Source organism: Numenius arquata, chromosome 5, assembly GCF_964106895.1.
Source record: "Numenius arquata chromosome 5, bNumArq3.hap1.1, whole genome shotgun sequence".
Classification (NCBI taxonomy): Eukaryota; Metazoa; Chordata; class Aves; order Charadriiformes; family Scolopacidae; genus Numenius; species Numenius arquata.
In genome coordinates this window covers 31,943,898-31,963,439 of record NC_133580.1, presented here as the reverse complement: position 1 = coordinate 31,963,439, position 19,542 = coordinate 31,943,898, and the positions used below count along the sequence as shown (strand labels likewise).

General features: G+C 42.3%; 1 protein-coding gene across 1 annotated transcript in view; it reads right to left on the bottom strand.

Moving 5' to 3' along the window:
• The window catches only part of EMCN (endomucin), a 57,356-nt gene that overhangs the window by 12,712 nt on the left and 25,102 nt on the right, over positions 1–19,542 (bottom strand). Inside the window, exons 5-10 of the mRNA XM_074147877.1 lie at positions 15,969–16,097; positions 9,249–9,281; positions 5,457–5,522; positions 3,833–3,928; positions 2,056–2,080; positions 980–1,041 (exon numbers count right to left, since the gene is read on the bottom strand). Of these exons, the coding sequence (XP_074003978.1) occupies positions 980–1,041; positions 2,056–2,080; positions 3,833–3,928; positions 5,457–5,522; positions 9,249–9,281; positions 15,969–16,097 (411 nt within the window). The remainder of the gene's footprint in view (positions 1–979; positions 1,042–2,055; positions 2,081–3,832; positions 3,929–5,456; positions 5,523–9,248; positions 9,282–15,968; positions 16,098–19,542) is intronic.

The following is a 19,542-nucleotide window of genomic DNA, read 5'->3' as shown; positions in this document are numbered from 1 at the left end:
TTCAGAGGACTTCTCGAGAAGTTAGAGGAAAGGGAGAGCACCTATCAGGCAACTTCTGAAGTGTCATTAGGGGAAACAGATGGCCAGAAACCTTAAAAAAAATTGGGTTTTATACCTAAAAAACCATAAAGTAAGAGTCTGGTTTTCCTGGAGGACTTCTGCAGATGAGGCAGGAGCAAAGATGGGACCTACACAGCTAAGGAAGAGAACTGCAATGGGTGAAGGGGGAGAAGTTTCACTATGAGTAACTCTGCCATGAGAGGTTTCTTTTTTGTTGAATAGCTGGGAATCAGATTAGTCAGAATTTTGTTCTGCCTCAGTCTTATTTTGTGCTACTTTGTTTCTTGCAGAACCTATAACGACATCCATCTCTTAGCTTATATTGATGAGATTTTGCTCTCTTTTGTGCATGTTATCTATAACCTCTGTTCCTTTGGGTTTTATTACACACATATTTTGCAAGAAAGTGGATCAGTGAAGCACAGGACAGAGGAATTTGCAATGCGAGTAGGATTTTGAATGCAAAGGGTGGCTGGGTACAGGGCTGACTGAACACTGCCGACACCAACTCCAGCAAAGCCCTGTTTACATACAGCGTGAACTCCCAAACCTTTTGGTCCCTGGGATATTACCAGTCCTCAAACTTCCTTGTATGGCGATATCTAGCTGATAAATATCATGATCATGGTCACTCCTGAACATGCCTACCTGTAGATCACTTACCATCAATGATGTTAAAAAAATTATTTTCCCCTAAAACAGTCATACTTTTCTCTTCCAAATGCTGATACCACACACAGTGCAGCTGCACTGCAGCTCTACAGGCTCCCAATTGTGGGGATTTGCACTGCAGAGGAACTGTTTGCAGTGACTTTGACCTGACAAGAACTGAAGATGGTTTTACTGATGGAAATGACATCCCAAAACTGTTCCTCTCTGGGGTCGGAGAGACAGACCTACACACAGAGGAAACACTTACCAGTCTCAGCAGAAGTTGTCTTCACAGAAAGAAGTTTGACTCCTTCTTTATCTGATTGGGCCCTGTTGAAGTCAGAAAACAAGCAGACAGTCAGGGTGCAGCTCAGCATGCATGTTGGTCAACCAAAGAAAACTCTAGGATCATTATCTGAAGTCTACACTAGAGGGCTTGAAATGGGCTTTGCATGGGATCATGCATTAGTCTTGGTGGTGGAAAACACCTTATACCAATATCTCTGAAAACATCTTTCTCTTAAAATATGTAATAAATCAAGTTGCATGACTCCAGGTTCAGTTTAGTGCTCCACAGAAGAAGTACCTCTGGGAGAAAAGAGGGAATAATCTTTTTTCTCTGTCAATACAAGGGTTTTAGCCATGCTGAATTGCAAGAAGGACCACTTCAGATGTACACAGAGTCAGGGCTAGCAAGTAAATCAGCAGCCCAAATGTTGCTTTTGGTCGTGCAAAACATAGAGGCCACAGCCAGACCCAGTGGCCTGTACTAGACATCTTCTAGCAAATCTTTCTCAGTTTCACACACCTGAAATTCCTTATACCGATACTGTTTTAACTGAGCCTCTGCAAATGGACTAGTGGAGAGAAGATGGCATAGAGGAACATTAAATAATGGGGGATAGAGAGAAAGAAAGAGAAAAATAATCCATAATAAATAACATTAAAAAGAGAGAAAACAAGAACAAAAGAAGGGGGATAGGAAAGGGTAGGGGCAAAAAAACCCCAAAATCAATGGGGTAAAAATTGAAAAAAAAAGATAAAAGACTGGGCCAATTGGCCCTGTGGCACAGCATAAGCCATTTAACCATTTCAAAAGGATCCCCTGCAAAACAGTTGAGAGCTATCCCATTTCTATCCATGATGGAACAGCTGCTTATCATGCATACAGGTGTAGAATAACTGCAAGCGCATCACTTTCAACAGGATATTTCTCTTTGGGGTGGCAACCACTTATTATGTTTAAACAGAGAAAGATCAAAGAAAGTCTCATGCAGAATCTGTTGCATTCACAAGCACCCCACGATAGATCTCAAAGCAATGAAAAGACAGGATTCAACGTACTGTTCAGTGCCATTCTCTTGTCTCTCTGGAAGAAGGAACAAAGTTAGTATCATTTTGACTGCTGGAACTCAGATAAGTAAACATTTAGACATAGTTATTGCAGTTGCTAGAAGAAAGCTTAGTTGTGATTTTGCAGCACTGCATTAAGTACATTAATTCAATCAACCAGCTTGAATGGTAATTGTTATTCTTCTAGTTCATCCTCCCAAAAGATAACCAAGTCATCTACGAAAGCGAACTAGTTGAATCGATTCTTCTGGAAACTAGGGAGAATGATGTGACTTGCGCAAAAGCACAACAGAAGCACATTTTTCCCTGCAGCTCCCCGGGTAGCTGGCACAGAGGAGGTGAGCATGCACTGGTTCTTAAGTGCATAACAACTGAGCTAAAAGATACAAGGTGAGGGGAGTGAGGGAATAAGCTGCCAGGCTGTACGCTTTGGGGGGTTTAACCTGGCATGACATCTGAGAACAGAGTCTGTTATACCCACCGATGAGGAATGGGTTTCTCCCCAGAATGAATCATATAGTGAACACATTTTATTCTTGTGTGCAAGTGCGGGCAGATGGATGGGGCCGAGGGGTTACTTCGGAGACACAGAGCCAATTCTAGCCCCATGGCACTGGGCACAGGGCTCTCCGTATACAGGGGAAGCACACCAGACAGACCTGAGCAAATTCTGCAGGAAGCACCACAGATATCAATCTACTCTAGCTTCCAAGTGAATTTGCCAGTACTGTGCCTGTTGGCACTTGTGCACAGGGGAGACTGGCGAGGAAACGTTCTTCACCTCACATCTTTACCTCTCGACTGCAAATATTCAGTAATTTCCTAAGCAAGGATCACACCTCCTCTGTATATCTGGGCCTGGTTTTCCATGTCATTGGCTAAATTGGTTACGACACACTGTTTGCCTTGGTCTACAGCTTCAACACCCTGTTGTGATCTTGTATTTCCAAGGCCTGGTGATTTCACAGTTGAAGCTCTGCACAGGTCTCCTAACTCATGCCAGCTTGCAGGGAGAGGAAAACTACAGTCTGGATTCAGATCTGGCTTTTCACTCAATGGAGAATTACACCTGCCTGTGGCCCACTCAGACAACTCTTTGAAGAATTTGGCAAATGGATTTCAATGGAATTATACCCTATTATCTTAAGTAGTTCATGAATAGCAGAAAAATAGATACTGGGTTTAGCTGACCTGTCAACATGACTGTTTCTGAAAACACTGTTTGCTCAGGGATTTTTTCCCATGTACATTATACTGTAACTGGAAAATTTTACTTTTATGCGTGTGTGTATGTGTGCGTGTATGCATATATCAGGTATTTCCTAAAAGAACGCATTGATATTTCTTTGCCTGTATTTAGAACAGAGATAAAATATAGTGATTTTGTTAAACAGTATCACCAAACTTAGTTTTCACTGCATTTTTCTACCTGATTGATTGATTGTGTTACCACAGCTGTTTGTTAGCTCTTTCTATCTGCAAAAGCGTGAACAAAAAGCTTTATGGCATTATGTATTCTCCAAAAATCACAGACGTTTTTGCTCCCTCTGTTCTTCCTACTGATTTTGAAAATCAGTAACACAAAAGTGTTACTTTCCTACTTTAGGTAAAATACAAGAAGCTTTTCTATCAGACAACTGCAACATCTATGGTTAAGGTAATCTAATAAGACCTCAGAGATCTTTTAATAAAAAAAAGCTTTTTAAAAAAAGCACTTTGATCTTCCCCTTCCCCCATCCCCCCTGCCCCGAGAAAGTAAACCAACTACCTGGAGTTTTCTTCTGGCACACTCTGTACAAAGCCACCAGTGAGAAGACAGAAAGTGTAATGACTATCAAGGTGATGACAATTGGTAGGATAACGCCTGCAAAAGAGGGAGAACATTGTTTTGCCTGCTGCCCCTGGCTTGCATTACCTCCGTGTACAGGCAGTTGCGTGCACAAAACGAGGCACCTCCAGCTCCGCTTCACTAAACACTACCGATTTCTCTGGAGCAGGGTAACCTGCTGCTCCCGCTATTCCTCCCGCACCCACCGAGCCTCAGGCTTGCAGCCTTTGTGGAGGAAGGATTTAGGAACCTTCCTCCCCCAACCTTAGTCCTTCCCTGGCCCCCGTGCTGCCCGTGGAGCCGGTTTCACCACTTTTCTGTAGCAGAGTGCCCCACTGAGACCACCATAATCTTGATCAAAATATTCACGATTCACCCCCACTGCTGATGGCCCCCAAAGGTTTTGCAAAACAGTCATGTTTCAGGAATAAATTTTTGATACATGCAATTTATTTTTTCCCCCTCTTTTTGAAAACAAGACTCATCCAAAATTCAGCAACTGAAGTGATTATTTCTCTTTTAACATTGTATGCCCAGAAAGACACCAAGGAGTTACATAATTCAGTAACATTCCCCACAGCACTTACAACCAGCAATATAAAATGCAAGATCTCCTTTTTAAATGAGGACATCTCTTTCCTTTTATTATTTCCCACCATCTGCCATTTCCTGACAGGTGTTTCCCAGCCAAGAAGCAAAAAGGAAAGAATTATGTAATGAAGAGAAGCTTTCCCGGGAAAATATAGAAGCCCAGTTTCTCTCCATTTATCTTTTTTTTTCTGGCAGGGATTGGCCACATTCAAATCAGGGAAAGCTGTGGCTGCATTCCCACAACCTTCCTCAGCATCAGCCATCGTGCCTGCCTGATATTCAGAAGCAGCATCTTTGATGGCTTTTGATGCAATTAATATTTAATATTCATATAGATGCGTGTGTGTGTATCTGTGGAACTAGAGGGAGAACCCGGAGACAAGTCTACAGTGGAAAAACATCAAACATATTTTGCTAAGCCAGTACTTTGGGTAGGAAATAGCAGATCGGCAGCAAAACTCTTGCCCTAGAGATGCATAATATTAAAATAAAAGATTAAGTAACATGCACCATGCAAATATCAAGTGATTGAAGAGTTTCCAGAAGACTCCCTCCTAGTCCTTCTCTCCCATGGCAATATGAACAATACATTCATATAATACCTTCATAACAATATATTAATATACTGTGTACTCTTAACAGTGTATGAACAACATTTTCATGTTTTTTTGTGTCTTCTCCCACAGGGGATGACTGTGTTCACATTTTTTTTTCAGTTCTATGACTTTGACATCAGTTCTTGGGAACAATTGTGCTGCTCTCCAGTGAGAGTGGTGTCAACTTGTTAAGCTCTGTTTCTCTTAGAGAGGATTTTTATAACTGGCAGTCAAATTGTGTTTATAATAGGATTTATGTCTGGTAAGGCTAGAAATAAAACTGCCAGTTTCATTTCTCTGCTACTCCAATCACTCACCAAAAGTCAAACTGATCAACTGAAAACTCAAAAGCTGGACAATAAAGCAGGAACACTCACTAGAATAGTGGATAGTACTCTCTGGCACTTTCTTGTTTCCGGAACTGTTTCCAGGACTGCCAGAAGCTAGATTTGCAAAAGAAAGCCTTTCAGGTTAACATGTAATTGCCAGAACTCCCCAGACAACTTCCCCGAAAAATTACCCTCCCAAAACAACTTCTGTGTCCCCAGTTCTGGAGCCATTTGGTGCTCCACAGCTATAGTTCTTCTCAATAATACCTCGATAACTTGGCAAGAAGGGTGGAAAAGTTTACCTAGTGTGGCCTAGAAGAAACACACACTTTGCATGGGTGCAGTGCATAGGATCATCTGCTTGTCCACTTACAAGTTATGAACTACAAACTGTTTAACTTGTCGGAGGTTAAGGTACTGTTCAACATTAGATCTCAACAAGCAAATAAACAAGCAAGAGAGTGAAAATTAGCCCTGCCTCCGAAAGAAGAAAGACCAAGATTTTCACTGCTAATTATGAAAAGTGCTAATAGTAGATGAAGAAGTCTAAAGATGTGCAATATCAGTAGCTAGCAATTTTCTTGAGAGCTGAGTGTTATAAAGGGATGTGCAGGCGCTCTCTGCCGCATTTGGGGACAGCAATGACTGTCAGGAGCCTCTCGGTGTCTTTTAGGGCTGGGTTGAAAGGAATGCATTTGTACCTTCAGGCGCCAATCTGAATTTGAGTCAGGTATCAACAACTCAAGATATTTATTACCTTGTTGCATACAGCCTGTGGAAAAACAACCACTGAACTTCAAGAGAGAAAAAAGAAAAAACAAACATTGCTGCTTCCCTAGGTACGTTATACAGCACACAGGATTGCATTCCGTATCGGATGGAGGCTTGAGTAGATGTGTGCTTACTGCCACTGAGGAAGCTGATAACTGGACAAATGGATAGCTAGATGCCTAGCATCAAAGTTGTAATGCAAAGCCGAGCATTTCCATTGCTCATTTAAATATCAGAAATGGCTCTCACACAAAGGTGCCTGGGGAAGGTGGTCTGTTAAGCAGGACAGCTAGCGGAGAGTATAGCTCTGTATAAAAGAAGTGAGAACATGGTAGCAGCCACTGAGTCTCACATCCATTGCTCAGGTACCCATTCATACCCCATACATGTGTAGGGATGCACAGAAAAGGGCTCAAATTTATGACTAGAACTACGAAATTAGCTGGGTCATTGAAACCAATTTCCCAGGGACATTTTGAGGGCTAGAATACAATTTTGTTCCCCTAAGTCTCTGACAGGTCCATCTTTTTTACAGATGGATTTTTAAAATTTTTTTGTATAGGCAGTACATGTGATTCCAGTTTGCTGAATTAGAGTAGCAAACAAGGTGTATTTGTCCCAACCTTGTAGGGGTACCTTGCTGCATTGATTTTAAAAACTCAGACCCAATATTGATAAATGTATTGCTGATTGTTTTTTCTCCACTATTATCCTTTTGCCCATATTCCCATTCTCACAACATACTGGTCTGTTCAGATATATGAGTATGTTGTCTCCTTATGCAAGAGGAAGACAGAGAGAACAGCCAGGGGGCAGTTTCTACACAGCTTTGCTGGATATGCCACTATACTGGATTTTCCAGGTAACTAGGAGCCACGTGGTTCTACTTAAAAATTTATGTGGGTTGACTGGTAATGCAAAGGGAAAGATTTGAGAGTGCTGTGTTTTCATTTTTGTTCTGCTGTTGTGAAGCTGTGTGAATTTTGGGCAGATTGTTTGCCTTCTCTGTTTCCTTTCTTCCCCTCTTCCTCCCCTCCCCCTTTTCGTTTGGCCAGAGACCGAAACCTCCTGGGGAAAAATGATCATTTACTATGTGCTTGTGTGGTGCCCAAACAATACAGCCACAGCTGAGACACTCTGATGCTATAGTGTAGGAAACAATCGTTGTCTGAGATGCTTATATCCAAAAAATCACTATGTTTCTTTAAAGCAGAAGTTCTCTCTCTGTGGTGCCTCTCTGCTGAGCAGTGATAATGTAAGGATGGAAACTGTGAGCCATCATCAAGTGACTGAAATAGTTCTTATGAATTCGTAATTCCATGTGATTGGTTTAGATTTCCCAGGGAAATACTATTGCCCTTTTCTCTACCTTACCTGATATACTGCATGATATACAGGGCAAGCAGGCAATTATCACAGCAAGGAGTTATCCTGGATACTGACTGAAAATGTCAACAGAAACAAATTACACTGAAAACCAGGAACGTGTATCCCTGCATTTGTGCAGCATCTCCTCAGGAGAAAAACTGAGGATTCAAATTCACTGATTATTTTCCTAGTTCTCCATTAAATGACCAAGATGTGAGTGATGCAGGAAAGATAAATCCATAGGTCAGGGCAACACCTAGTGTCAATACAGGCTGGGGGATGAATGGATTGAGAGCAGTCCTGCCGAGAAGGACTTGGGGGTACTGGTGGAAGAAAAGCTGGACATGAGCCAATAATGTGCACTTGCAGCCCAGGAGGCCAACTGGATTCCGGGCTGCATCAAAAGAAGCGAGCCCAGCAGGTCAAGCAAGGTGATTCTGCCCCTCTACTCCGCTCTGGTGAGACCCCACCTGGAGTCCAGCATCCAGCTCTGGAGCCCTCAGGACAGGAAAGACACGGACTGGTAGGAGTGGGTCCAGAAGAGGGCCACAAAATTTATCAGATGGATGGGACACCTTTCGTGTGAGGACAGGCTGACAGAGTTGAGGTTGTTCAGTCTGGAGAAGAGAAGGCTCCAGAGAGACCTTATTGCGTCTTTTCAGTACTTAAAGGGAAAGACAGGGGCAAGCGTTTTAGCAGGGCCTGCTGTGACTGGACAAGGGGTAATGGTTTTAAACTAGAAGAGGGAAGATTTAGACTAGATACAAGGAAGAGATTTTTTTAAATGAGGCTGGTGAAACACTGGGGCAGGTTGCCCAGAGAGGGGGTAGATGCTCCATCCCTGGAAACATTCCAGGTTGGATGGGGCTTTGAGCAACCTGATCTGGTTGAATGTCCCTGCTCATTGCAGGGAGGTTGGCTTAGATGCCCTTTAAAGGTCCCTTCCAACCTAAACTGTTCTATGATTCTATGATTCAAACTACTTGAGACCATAAATGAGAGAAACAATAGCTAAAAAGAAGCACCACTGAATGAATAAAATGGATTAAGCAACTAAAAACTTTAACTCAGTTATCCACTTCATTTATTGAAGTTTCTCACGGTCCAGCCCATCCTGTCTACTTTCTTTCAGATTCTCTTTCCAGATGCAGAGATATTTTCCAGCTATGGGATGATATGGGATCAGAATAACAATCCATCATGGTAACAGCAGGGACAAACTTTTGCTGGCAGCAGCAGCAAGAACTGCAGGGACCAGTACAGAAGAGACTGTTTCCTGATAAGCCCAGAGAAAGGAAAATAGGACAATGCAGGTTTGCTAGTACAGGAAACTCTTGCCTTACTCTGGGACCTGCTGCTTCTAACCTCAAGACGAGGAATGCGAGCCACTGACAAGAACAAGCTCCCTGGTAAACATTCTATTTATATCAATTTCCCATTGCATCATGCCAGGCCTGATTTTTTTTGTGCTCCCACCCTGTTTTCTTTTCAGTATCTGCTAGTCTAACATGGCATTCAGCTGAAATCACAGAGAAGTTACTCACTGCTACAAATTGGGCATCAATTCTCTGCTTCTCTGTACCATGTTTCAGGTTCATACTTCACCCAGAGCCTCCTTGTTCCCTGAATGTTTCCTTTCCTCAGGATGCCCCCCTCCCACCCCATACCAGCCCTTTTTGCCAGTGTGCACAGAGCTCTTACTTGTCACTTCTGTTGGGGAGCTCACGTGAAGGCCTGCAGTAAAACAGAAGGAACATGTTTATTAGTAACTGTTTTAAGGTTAGATGTCCAGAGTCTTCATGCCATACAAACTGGCAGACTCTAAAAATGTCCTCATCAACCCCACAAGAAATGCTGACCCAGAACTGACACTGTTCCCAAGCCCAGAAAGTCTGAACCGTGAAAGTCTGCAGACATCCCTTATAAATGGGAGTAGGATTCAAAGCACAGCCTACACTGGGTTATTATTCTGCTTAAGAGAAGAAAATCCTGAATTAATTGATACATTCCTAAAAAATTCCTCCTGCCAAAACCAAATAAGTGCCTGGGAGTGAATAGCTGGCATTTAACTGACAAATAAGTGTTTTAATAAAAGAACCTCAAATGCCTAACTGAGACACGTCTTCAAGTGTCACAAAACCCTTTAAAAATGAATCTTCATTAATTATCTTAGTGCTTTTGGCTAGCAGACTGCCGAGCAGCAGGAGTAAGAGGCACTGGTAATCAGGAAGAAATGGACCTTGCAGAGCGCTGTGAACAATGCTTACCGGCCCGCTACTGTCAGCTTCCTCCAGCCATTTCACAAGTTTTTGGTGCAGAACACTGATTTTTTGTTAGCTTTTTTTTTTTTTTTTCAGTTTGCTGCTGCTTTTGTGTATCTAGACTGTAGCATGCTTGGAAATTAAGGCGGCTGTGAATATTTCACATTTGGAGGCTAGCCACAGACAACCATCACTCCCACAGCAGTTTTTATGATGTCCCATTAAATCTCTTCTGCGATCACTTTAAAGCCAAAGGGAGCTGGGCACCTAACTCGTCTGTATCTTTGAGAATATCCACCTGCGTGAACTGGCAGCAAAACATTTATCTCTTTGTACAAGACAGACTGTCTGTTGCCAGGGGCTAGTGACTGGCACTTTGCCCACCTGGCGAGGCCTCTCACACTGGATTACTGGACCTACCATGGAAAAAAAAATCCCTCGGGCAATATATCCTTAGTAGTCACTTCTTATTTTGGGGTATAAATCATAGCATTTGGTCACCTTCCTCTAGGCTGGAGGGCACCATAAAAGCCCCCTTGTTGGGTCTCTTCAGGGTTCACTGCTGCCACAGCGTCTGTGGGGAGCATGGTGCACCTGACCCTGTCCCAAGAGCTCCCTAGGAGGACGTGACACCCCTGCACGTCCTCCGTGTCACAGTTGTGCCAGGCCAGGGAGACCACAGAGGGAGCAGTGTGAAGGCAGCTGTAACTCCAAGCAATCATTAAGCCTCTCCCCTGAGTGCCTGGGGTTGCATCGCTCCTCTTCCAACCGGGGTCCCCGGGGAGCACAAATCCACCCTTATGCTCTCACTGCACTTTCTGTGCTGTGGACTGATACTTTGCACAAAGACAGGTCCTACTGCCGGAGCTGTGACATGAGTGAAGCATGTTATTTTAACTGTGGATCACTTGAGCCACTGGGGTGCAAATAACCACTCTTCGCTAACAATATACGTGGCAGAACTTTAACTGCATTTGAAGCACAAACACATGAAAAGCGCATTCAGGTTAAAAAGCCAAATACTTAAAAGTCAGCAGTAAGAGCTATTCTTGAACATACTAAGTATTAGTAATGCTAAGTTCTCTGAAAGTATACAGTTATCTCACACTGGCTTCCTAGGATCCAGAGGAGACTTTTTCCCTAAGCTTTTCTATTATCTCATCAATCCATCTGCAAAAAGCAGTGTCACCTTGCTCAGAGAAGATCTCTGTGATGATTCATGAAGCAACGTTTATAGCATGTTTGGGCAACATTAATGATAAGAGCCAAGGAAAAGCTTTTGGGAAGTTAGTAACTCGCCTATCAAAGGAGGTTTGGAATGACACACAGAACAGAACACAGCAGGACACATACCTAGTATTAAGGAAACATCCAAATATGATATGATTCCGTGTTACCCGAATACTGCCTTTCCTTCAGCCTATAAGGAGAGGGATCCCATGGAAAAAGTACCATATGATCCCACAGCAATGGTCGACCAGGCAAACAGTAAAGCCCTGTGTGTGCATATTCTTGGAGAAAGGCAGAAGACCTTATCAAATCTTACAAATAGGTCACTTCTCTATGAAACTTCAAGCCTTATCTCCCAAGCCTGAGAAGAGTTGAGCTTTCCTAAGAAAACCCCTCAAGATCATAACATAATTATATATTTTCCTTTCACTTCACTCTTGCAAAAAAAAAAAAAAAAAAAAGTGAACCATCTTGGTTCAAATTAGAGCAAATAATAAATCAAAAAAGCATGTCAAGCCCAAGACTGATATCCAGGTTCACCCCAAAGACTTACGGTTTGTCAAAGCTGTATATGAGTGACATTAGGCTCTGCAAACAGGAGGGGTCAGACAACCTGCAGTTCACTACTCACAGACACAACAAAAATCCATGCTGCTGACCCAGCCAGACCTCATCACTTCAGTAAATCCAAACAGCAGAAATGATATCAGGTAGGAAATGTGACAGTAGCCCACTGCCCTTCCTTCAAGGGCTGCAACAGCCTCCTGAGTCTTTGTTATTTTTCAAAAGCTGCACACAGCTACACACAATAAAACTACAAGCATCTTTCCCAAAGATATCTCACCCAGATTCTGCTAGAGCATGAAAAATTAAATAGGAAAAATATTGTGCTCTTCTCTCTCTCCCCCAGTTGCCAGTATGCAAGCAAGGCGCCAGCTCACCCTCTGTTCAGAGATTGCTCAGCCCTGCCACACAAACAAAGCTGTGCTTATCGGAGCAGTTCAGCAGGTTCAGGATTTCAGTTTGCATTTTCTAAATAACCATCCAGTGCCCTTTTTTGGTAGTGGGGTCACATGCTGCTGCTCTTCAGAATGAGAAGGACAGAAGGAAAGGCAGCATTTTGCTTGCTAACATAGTCACTGTAGTTGTTCTAGCTGCCTGTTCAGAGCTTACCACATCCTTTGGGGTGGTGAGTTAGGGGGCAGATGCTCTGCATAAATAATCTGGGAAGATTTCCAGATTCATCATGAAAAGTGAGGTGTGCAATGCTGGCTGTGCTGAGCCCTTGTGCAGTAAGGAGGACAAGGATAAAAAATTTGGCACATGGTGGTAGTTTGATTTGAAAAATACCTGCCTGAGTCAGTTCAGCCCTGGTTAGAAGCTTGACAGATGGAGAAAGAGACCAGTAACTAACCTCTCCCCACTCTGTTCTCCAACAACTGCTACCTAAGCAGCCTGGATACCCTGCGGTTTTCTGCTTCTGTTTTTGGAGGGCAGCCACAAGATACTGTGTTCACTGGCAAAACAAATGAATAAATTTGGCTGATTACTCAGAGGGGATAGCACAACATAAATCAAAGCAACATCAAGAACTTTAAAAAACCCTCCTTGCCCTGACCATGCTATAGATCTGTAACTGTGTTAACTGAGGCTTTATCTCCCAGGCACTTTGTTTTTTTGTGTCTCCCTCTTTGTGAAGAAGCTGAAGACATGGTGGGTAATTTTTACCTAATATCACTATCCAGAATTCCTACGCAGTTTGCGTACAGAAAGAGTCAAACCCTCCTTGTCTTAGTCATAAGACTTTTTCTTAGGGAGATGCCTCCTGTGAATCAAGTGAGTAGGATTTATAATTGGAGGAGTGCAATAAAGATATCAATAGATGCAGCAGGTTGATTCATCTGTCAGTTTATTATAATAGATCATTTGATCTTACCATCCTGCTGGGTGAACTTAAGCTCATACTGCTTTACGGATTTTTTTATTGTTTAGGTCACAGAATAAAAAGCTACAATGCTTGCAGATTCTCAGATGCATTTAGACTCTTGACTGATCCATTAAATCTCCGTTTTTTCACTAATTAAACAGAAGGAGAAAATTAAATATTAGCAAGCAATCCTCTGTGGAGGCAGAGAATGAGTAGGCGTTACATTATACCTGACAGCCTAAGTTAAAGTTGAAGAAGTGTATGTGTCAATGGCATACATGCAGGTTGTTCTCTTAGCTGAGAACAGTCCCTTCTCTAACCTGGATGAGCTCTACACAGCCCTTCCTCCCTGGCTGGTGGTTTCAATCTTCTTTAATGCAGCAATACTGTTCGCTGATGTTTCTCCAAGTTCTTTCCTAGGCTCCCCCACTCATTTCAGTCTCTCTCCAGCTCTCTGTGGCATTCCTCCCACACCCTGATCTTTTGATATGGCTGATTGGAAATTTCTCTTCAAGATGTGCTCTTTTCTTTTTCTGCAGCAAGAAAGGAAATTTTCACCAAAATGGCATTTTTTTTTCAAATGGAAAATCATCTCAAAACTAAATATATTCTTTTGCTTTGAGGTTAGCCAGCTGAATTATTTTGGTTGAGCAAACCAAGTAGAAACATTCTGTTTTGCATCAATTTAACATTAATCTGTCTTCCCCTGAGCTCCCATACAGAAGCTGTGGTTTGGGTGCCTCTGGCTTGCAAGCTCTGCTATCCCCTATGGGATGCAGCGCCAGCCCCACTGCATGTACCACCCTCTATTCTGGTGAACAAAAGATACCCAGCCCCTATAGCAGACCCTTAATGTGAAATTTCAAAGAGCTGGGAATACATTATCTAATGGCGGTGAGAGAGTCAGCATTTCTTCTAGTTTCAGCACAGAATGAAACAACTGGCTTCACGCTTGCATTGCTTTAAAAGTTATTAGGGTGCAGCATATGACTTCCCTTGGCCCTGAGCAATTGCATATAGGAAAAGAAATCTGTTTAGAGGGAACCAAAACATTTTTTCTTCAAGTCTTTAACACATAGAGAGAATAAGGGAGCAAAGGTTGTCCAAAGGTGCACCTGTTTGGGATAAGCTACCTAACTCATCAGGGTGAGTAATGGGATTTCTTGCGTGTTTAAGCTGCAAAAAAGGGAGGAGTTGGTGCTGTGAGGAGACAGGAAAGGTGTAAGCGTGGAAATCCTGCTGCAGGAGGAAGTGATTTAGAAATGACAGTTTTATGGAAGCTATGCCAAGCACCTAGACTGGCTCCCCTGGGAGAGATGGGCCCTTTCTTTCTCAGCCAGGCAATTATAGTCCTGGTATCTTTGGGAGTCCCCAAGCTCAAGAAGATTTATTGATTTTATAGCAAAATGAGTTGAGTAAGGTGTTGACTTTCACAAACACACCCAAAGAAGGTTTTAAAACTTTCTGGGCAAATTTTAAATGTAAAATGTAATTGTATAAATAATGTAAATAATGGTTTTAAACTGAAGGAGGGGAGATTTAACTTACATATTAGGAAGAAATTCTTTACTGTCAGGGTGGTGAGACACTGGAACAGGTTGCCCAGAGAAACTGTGGATGCCCCATCCCTGGAGATGTTCAAGGTCAAGGCTGGATGGGGCTTTGAGGAACCTGGTCTAGTGGGAGGTGTCCCTGCCCAGGGCAGGGGGATTGGAACTAGATGATCTTTAAGGTCCCTTCCAACTTTAACCGTTATATGATTCTATAATAGGTAATTAAATACATGTGATCACAGCCAGATGTGTATTACAATTACATTTCAACCTGGAGCATTTACCTGTGTGAGAGAGCCTTTAATAAGAAAATTGTAATTTCCTGCTTTATTGCAGTGTACCAATGGTAAGATTTCCATATCATGCACATGTCTGCCAATAGACACAAAACCTAACAGGATAATCAAGTACTACAGCTCACAATATATGCATTATGGGGCATAGGCTTATTGAAATAATTGCAAAGAATCCTCTGTAAATCAGTGGCCTTGGATTAAAAATGAAAAAAACTCAACTTCCTTAAAATGCTATTATTATAATATCTTTTTGCATGCTTTGAGCATTTCAGTACATACTGAGCATGTGATAGTACTCCACTTTTATATCCAATCCTATCCTCTATGAGGAATAGTCACAGTACACGTGCATGCTTATCTCCCACAAACACAATCCAGAAGTTACAAAAAGCGTCTCCTATCACTTGGGGGATGTTAAACATTAATACTAATTGGCATATACAAACAAAGTCAGTGTCCTTATTGGATTTACACACATGGAGATGAAAGTAAATATAGAGTGAAGTGAAGGCTCAAGAGACCTTAAGAAAACCTGAATAAGTGGTTCTTCAGAATCTAGGAACGTTAAGCCAGCTCGAAGCATAATAAATGATCACTCATATGACCTGGCATCTACGTTCACCTCAGTGTTGCTTAGTGGATAAATACTGTTTTTCTAGGTGTGTTTTGGTGTAAAACTAGACTGGAGTTGGGAAGGATTAATATCTTTTTGACCCTGCATGTGACCATGTTGTACTTTGAACAATGTCATTTAATTGGTAACACACATTAACTTGCCCTCCAGATTTATTAACAATCGTAAAAATTATAGCTGTTGTCTCCTTTGCTTTGCAGCCAGAAAATTTATCTCAATAACCTCCTCTGGCAGTCAATGCTACACAATGACCACATATAGCATATATAAAGATTGCTATTATCTTTTGTAATTTATATCCTCCTGTAACGACATTTGAGTACCCCAAATGAATGTTTTGAAGTTCACCCATCACTCATCATAACTTCAGAGATAGATGACATGGACATAGCATATCCTGCATGAATAAGGAGGTGGCCCTTGTTCCAGGACAATGTGCAAGCGAAGAAGAGATTCAAAATTACTTGCATCTTTGTAACTGTTTGTATAGGAAAATAGAGTGTATGTTTTCAAGACTTACCTGAAGTTCCAGGAGCAGAAGTGGTTTCTTGTAGAGAGGTTGTAGAAGAAAAAGACCATCCTTTAGTAGATGAAGCATCCAAACTCAAACTCCCATTTTGTGCCAACTGTGTTCCACTTTCTTGCGTAGCTGGAAACAAGACAGACATTCAGGTAAGATACACACATACAAGTATTGTCTTAGATCCTGCACCATCCTTCAGACAAACGTTCCCACCATCATACAAGTGACTTAAGGTCAGAAAGCACTACAGCTTCTGGTAACGTCTTGTCAAGCAACAAACCATCCCCTACAGAGCTGTTACTACTGGCATAGTTAAGGCATCTTTAAAATACATCCCAGCATCAGAAACAGCCTCACATCTCTGCCAGAAGACAGCCTAGAGCTTTGACTTGGGAGCCCAGAACAACTAGACAGTCTTGCACCAAGAGCAACAGAAGCAGAAAAGAGAAGCTTACTTACTGCCCTCTATCTTTAACTTTCATTTAACAAAAAATGAAACAAAAAAAAAATCACAAACTTCAGCCACAACTGTCACATAATGTGATACTGTAAAACATTTTAGGGATTGTACTTAAAATAATTAATTCTGCTCTTAATCAGTGCTGTTAAGGCCTAGGAAATAACATATCCCTGAAAATTAATGTCTGAAAAATTAAAGTGTCTTATTTCTGCTTTCCCAGAGTCACTAGAAGATCAAGGCCATCTATGTCAAAAGATTTGCAGCCTAGGGTGAGTCCAAACTGGTGATGCAGGGCACGGCCTGAGCCTGTGGAACTGAAGGTCACCAAATGACAAAAACAAAGAATTTAAGCTGTTCCAGCACAGCTGATAATTCCTACGTCTATGCTCAAACTTCAACATAACAACAGGCAAGACAGTGCCTACTGAATAAAACATAGGGGTGGCCAAGAGTAACCTTATACTTCCTTTCTGATATAAATCAGAGATGCGACTGAGCTGTAAACTGTTTGCAGTGCCTCTTCATATGAATTTCAAACACCAGAACTAAACCAACTTTAAGACAAGTTAGTCAAATGAGTGCAACATCATGCACATGCAACATGTGAATGTTGAGGAATGCTTCATCACACGCTTTATTCAAAACTCTGATTACCAGTTTGGCCCCCTCAAAGAACCCTTTTCTCAGGAAAAAAATGCCAACGCCCAAAGCTCCCAACCCAAAGCTCTACCACCACACACCTTTAACTTGGACCTTCCCTTCCACTTTTGTTTATTAAATGCAATACCTCAGAGAGGCAACCTTCAAAAAAATCAATGAGCTATGAAAGAGTGAGCTGAAGTCACTGGAGTCTGGGGATTCGTGCAACTTTGGGAAGTGAGAGGAGGTGGATGGCCAGGGATGGTATTGTTGAAGATCGAGGCATGGAAGAAAATCAAACTGAAAACTATGCTAAACAAGCTTAAATGCCTAAAATTTTCACTGGAATTCTAGTGGATGAGAAGCATAATTTCACTGTGAGCTACCTGCAGAAACCTCCGCATTTTACTCTTTCAATATGCAAGCTTAATCTGCAGTAGAGATGAGTGTGAAAAGCCCCTCTACATCATTTTTTACTATGGTATAATGCAAGGATCTGAGAACTTTAATCATTCCTGCATTCTCACCATAGAAGCTTTGGATGAAGCTTTAAAAGCTAACCTTTTCCACTTTTGGTTCTTACTGGTTGTAAGAACTGGTTGAAACTGGTTGTTTCAGACTCAAATTTTAAATTTTAATCTGAGATCAATTAAAAAGAAAAAGTAAAAACCCCAAAGAACCTACTTCTCTCCTTAAGACACATGGGCTTTTAACAGTAACAGCAACCATCTTGTGTCTCCCTTATCATAAGTTGGTAAAAGCTTGCATGGAAGAATGAAAAGTAAGGCAGAATAACAGTGAGCTTTCATGTGCAGAGACATTTGAACACAAATACGCTTTCTGAATGCTGCAAAACAATCAGGTGTGTGGGAGAGAAGAGGAGGGAGGCAGCCAGTTGCCTTGTAACCCCGCGGAGAGCTGTCTTCCCATGGGGATCACACGTTCCAGGCATCCTATCAGTCCTGGCAGCAGCCCAGCCCTGGGTGCTCCTCTTGTGTTTGGGAGCTGCGAGAACAGATTGTTCTCGGGAACACGGTCTGCGCGCTGGATATGCCTCGTCAGGGGATCATAGCATTTCCATTTCATTTTATTTTTTTTTAATTCAGCCTGGATGAGATTCTTCCTGCGACTCAGGGGTAGCACCAGGTATGACTCATGCCTTTACCTACGCCTTGGTGTGAAGCTTATTGCATTTATTACAGCAGACTGCAAAACAGGCTCCCCTCTCCTGGTGTCAAGGGGTGAAGTACACGTGCTACGGTGCAAGTCTGTGTGCCAGTTGTTACCACTTCCAAGACAAAAAACGCAACCTGGTGGGGAAGATTCACTTAATTCCACTGTAAGATTAAATCCTAGCAACCCAATTCTCTGCTGACTTGTGGCTTTGAAGCGGCTTTTAAGCAGCATCCAAGGCTTATGCCTAATACACAGCATAGGCTCTTACCATCAACACATTTAGCAGCTCGAATAGCTTCTCTGCCAAAAGTCTATGGGAACAGAAGCATCCATATCCAGCCACTGCTCACGTACACAACGGCAGCACTGACAGCACAGTACGCCTGCTAGAAATCTGCCTTTTTGGTAAACCACATAACTCATATCTATGCAAGCTTTAATTTGATGTCAACAGGAGGAGACAGTGCAAGTCCTTACTGCGGTGCCCATGCTCTGCACGGGAACAGGCGGGGGACTCTGTGCGGGCATACGGTGACTCAGTTCTGCCGTCCCCACTGACACATCGCTGCAGTAATTCATCACGCTTTGGCTCAGCCAGCTGCAGCAAAGAATTCTGCCTGCCTGGCGGGGGGAGGCCTGGGCTCGCAGAAAAGCAGCACAGCAGAGAAGGGATGCTGCTGCTGCTGCAAAAGCACTCCCCGTCATCGGTTAGCGGGTTTATTGTCAACAGCTGATTATGAATAAAAATGGTAAAGCAGTAAAGACTGTAAAACAGCTGTCCGATTGGGGCTGATTGCTGCAGTGGCATAACTCCCTGGTAGTGATGCAGCTCTCCCTGCTGATATTTTGATAAGATAAATGACAGTGTGTTAACACGTATTTGTCAAAGGGATAATCAACAACAGGGAACCTGAAGCTGCTCTGCAAAGCTGCTATCTGAGCCTCAGGTATTTCCTTACTCTTTGTGCTCCGAAAACTCTTCATTTTCTTTAACCAGCTGAAATTTGACACATATCCTCACTTGATCTTAGCATGATTTTCTACTTAACCTACGTATAATCCACATATATTTTGGCATTTCCCAACAGTACTTTAAGTTTTCTCTACAGCAGTCTGTTACCTAACTAGTTTAGACATCATAAGATGCTTGAAGTAAGCAGCAAATACTTTACATATACTCTATGCAGTGCAAAGAATACAGACATCTGCTCATGTGTTAACACCATACTTCTCCAACCAATGAATCAAGGAAACACATTTACAGGGCAGAAGGAACTACACCCAAACCATGTTAAA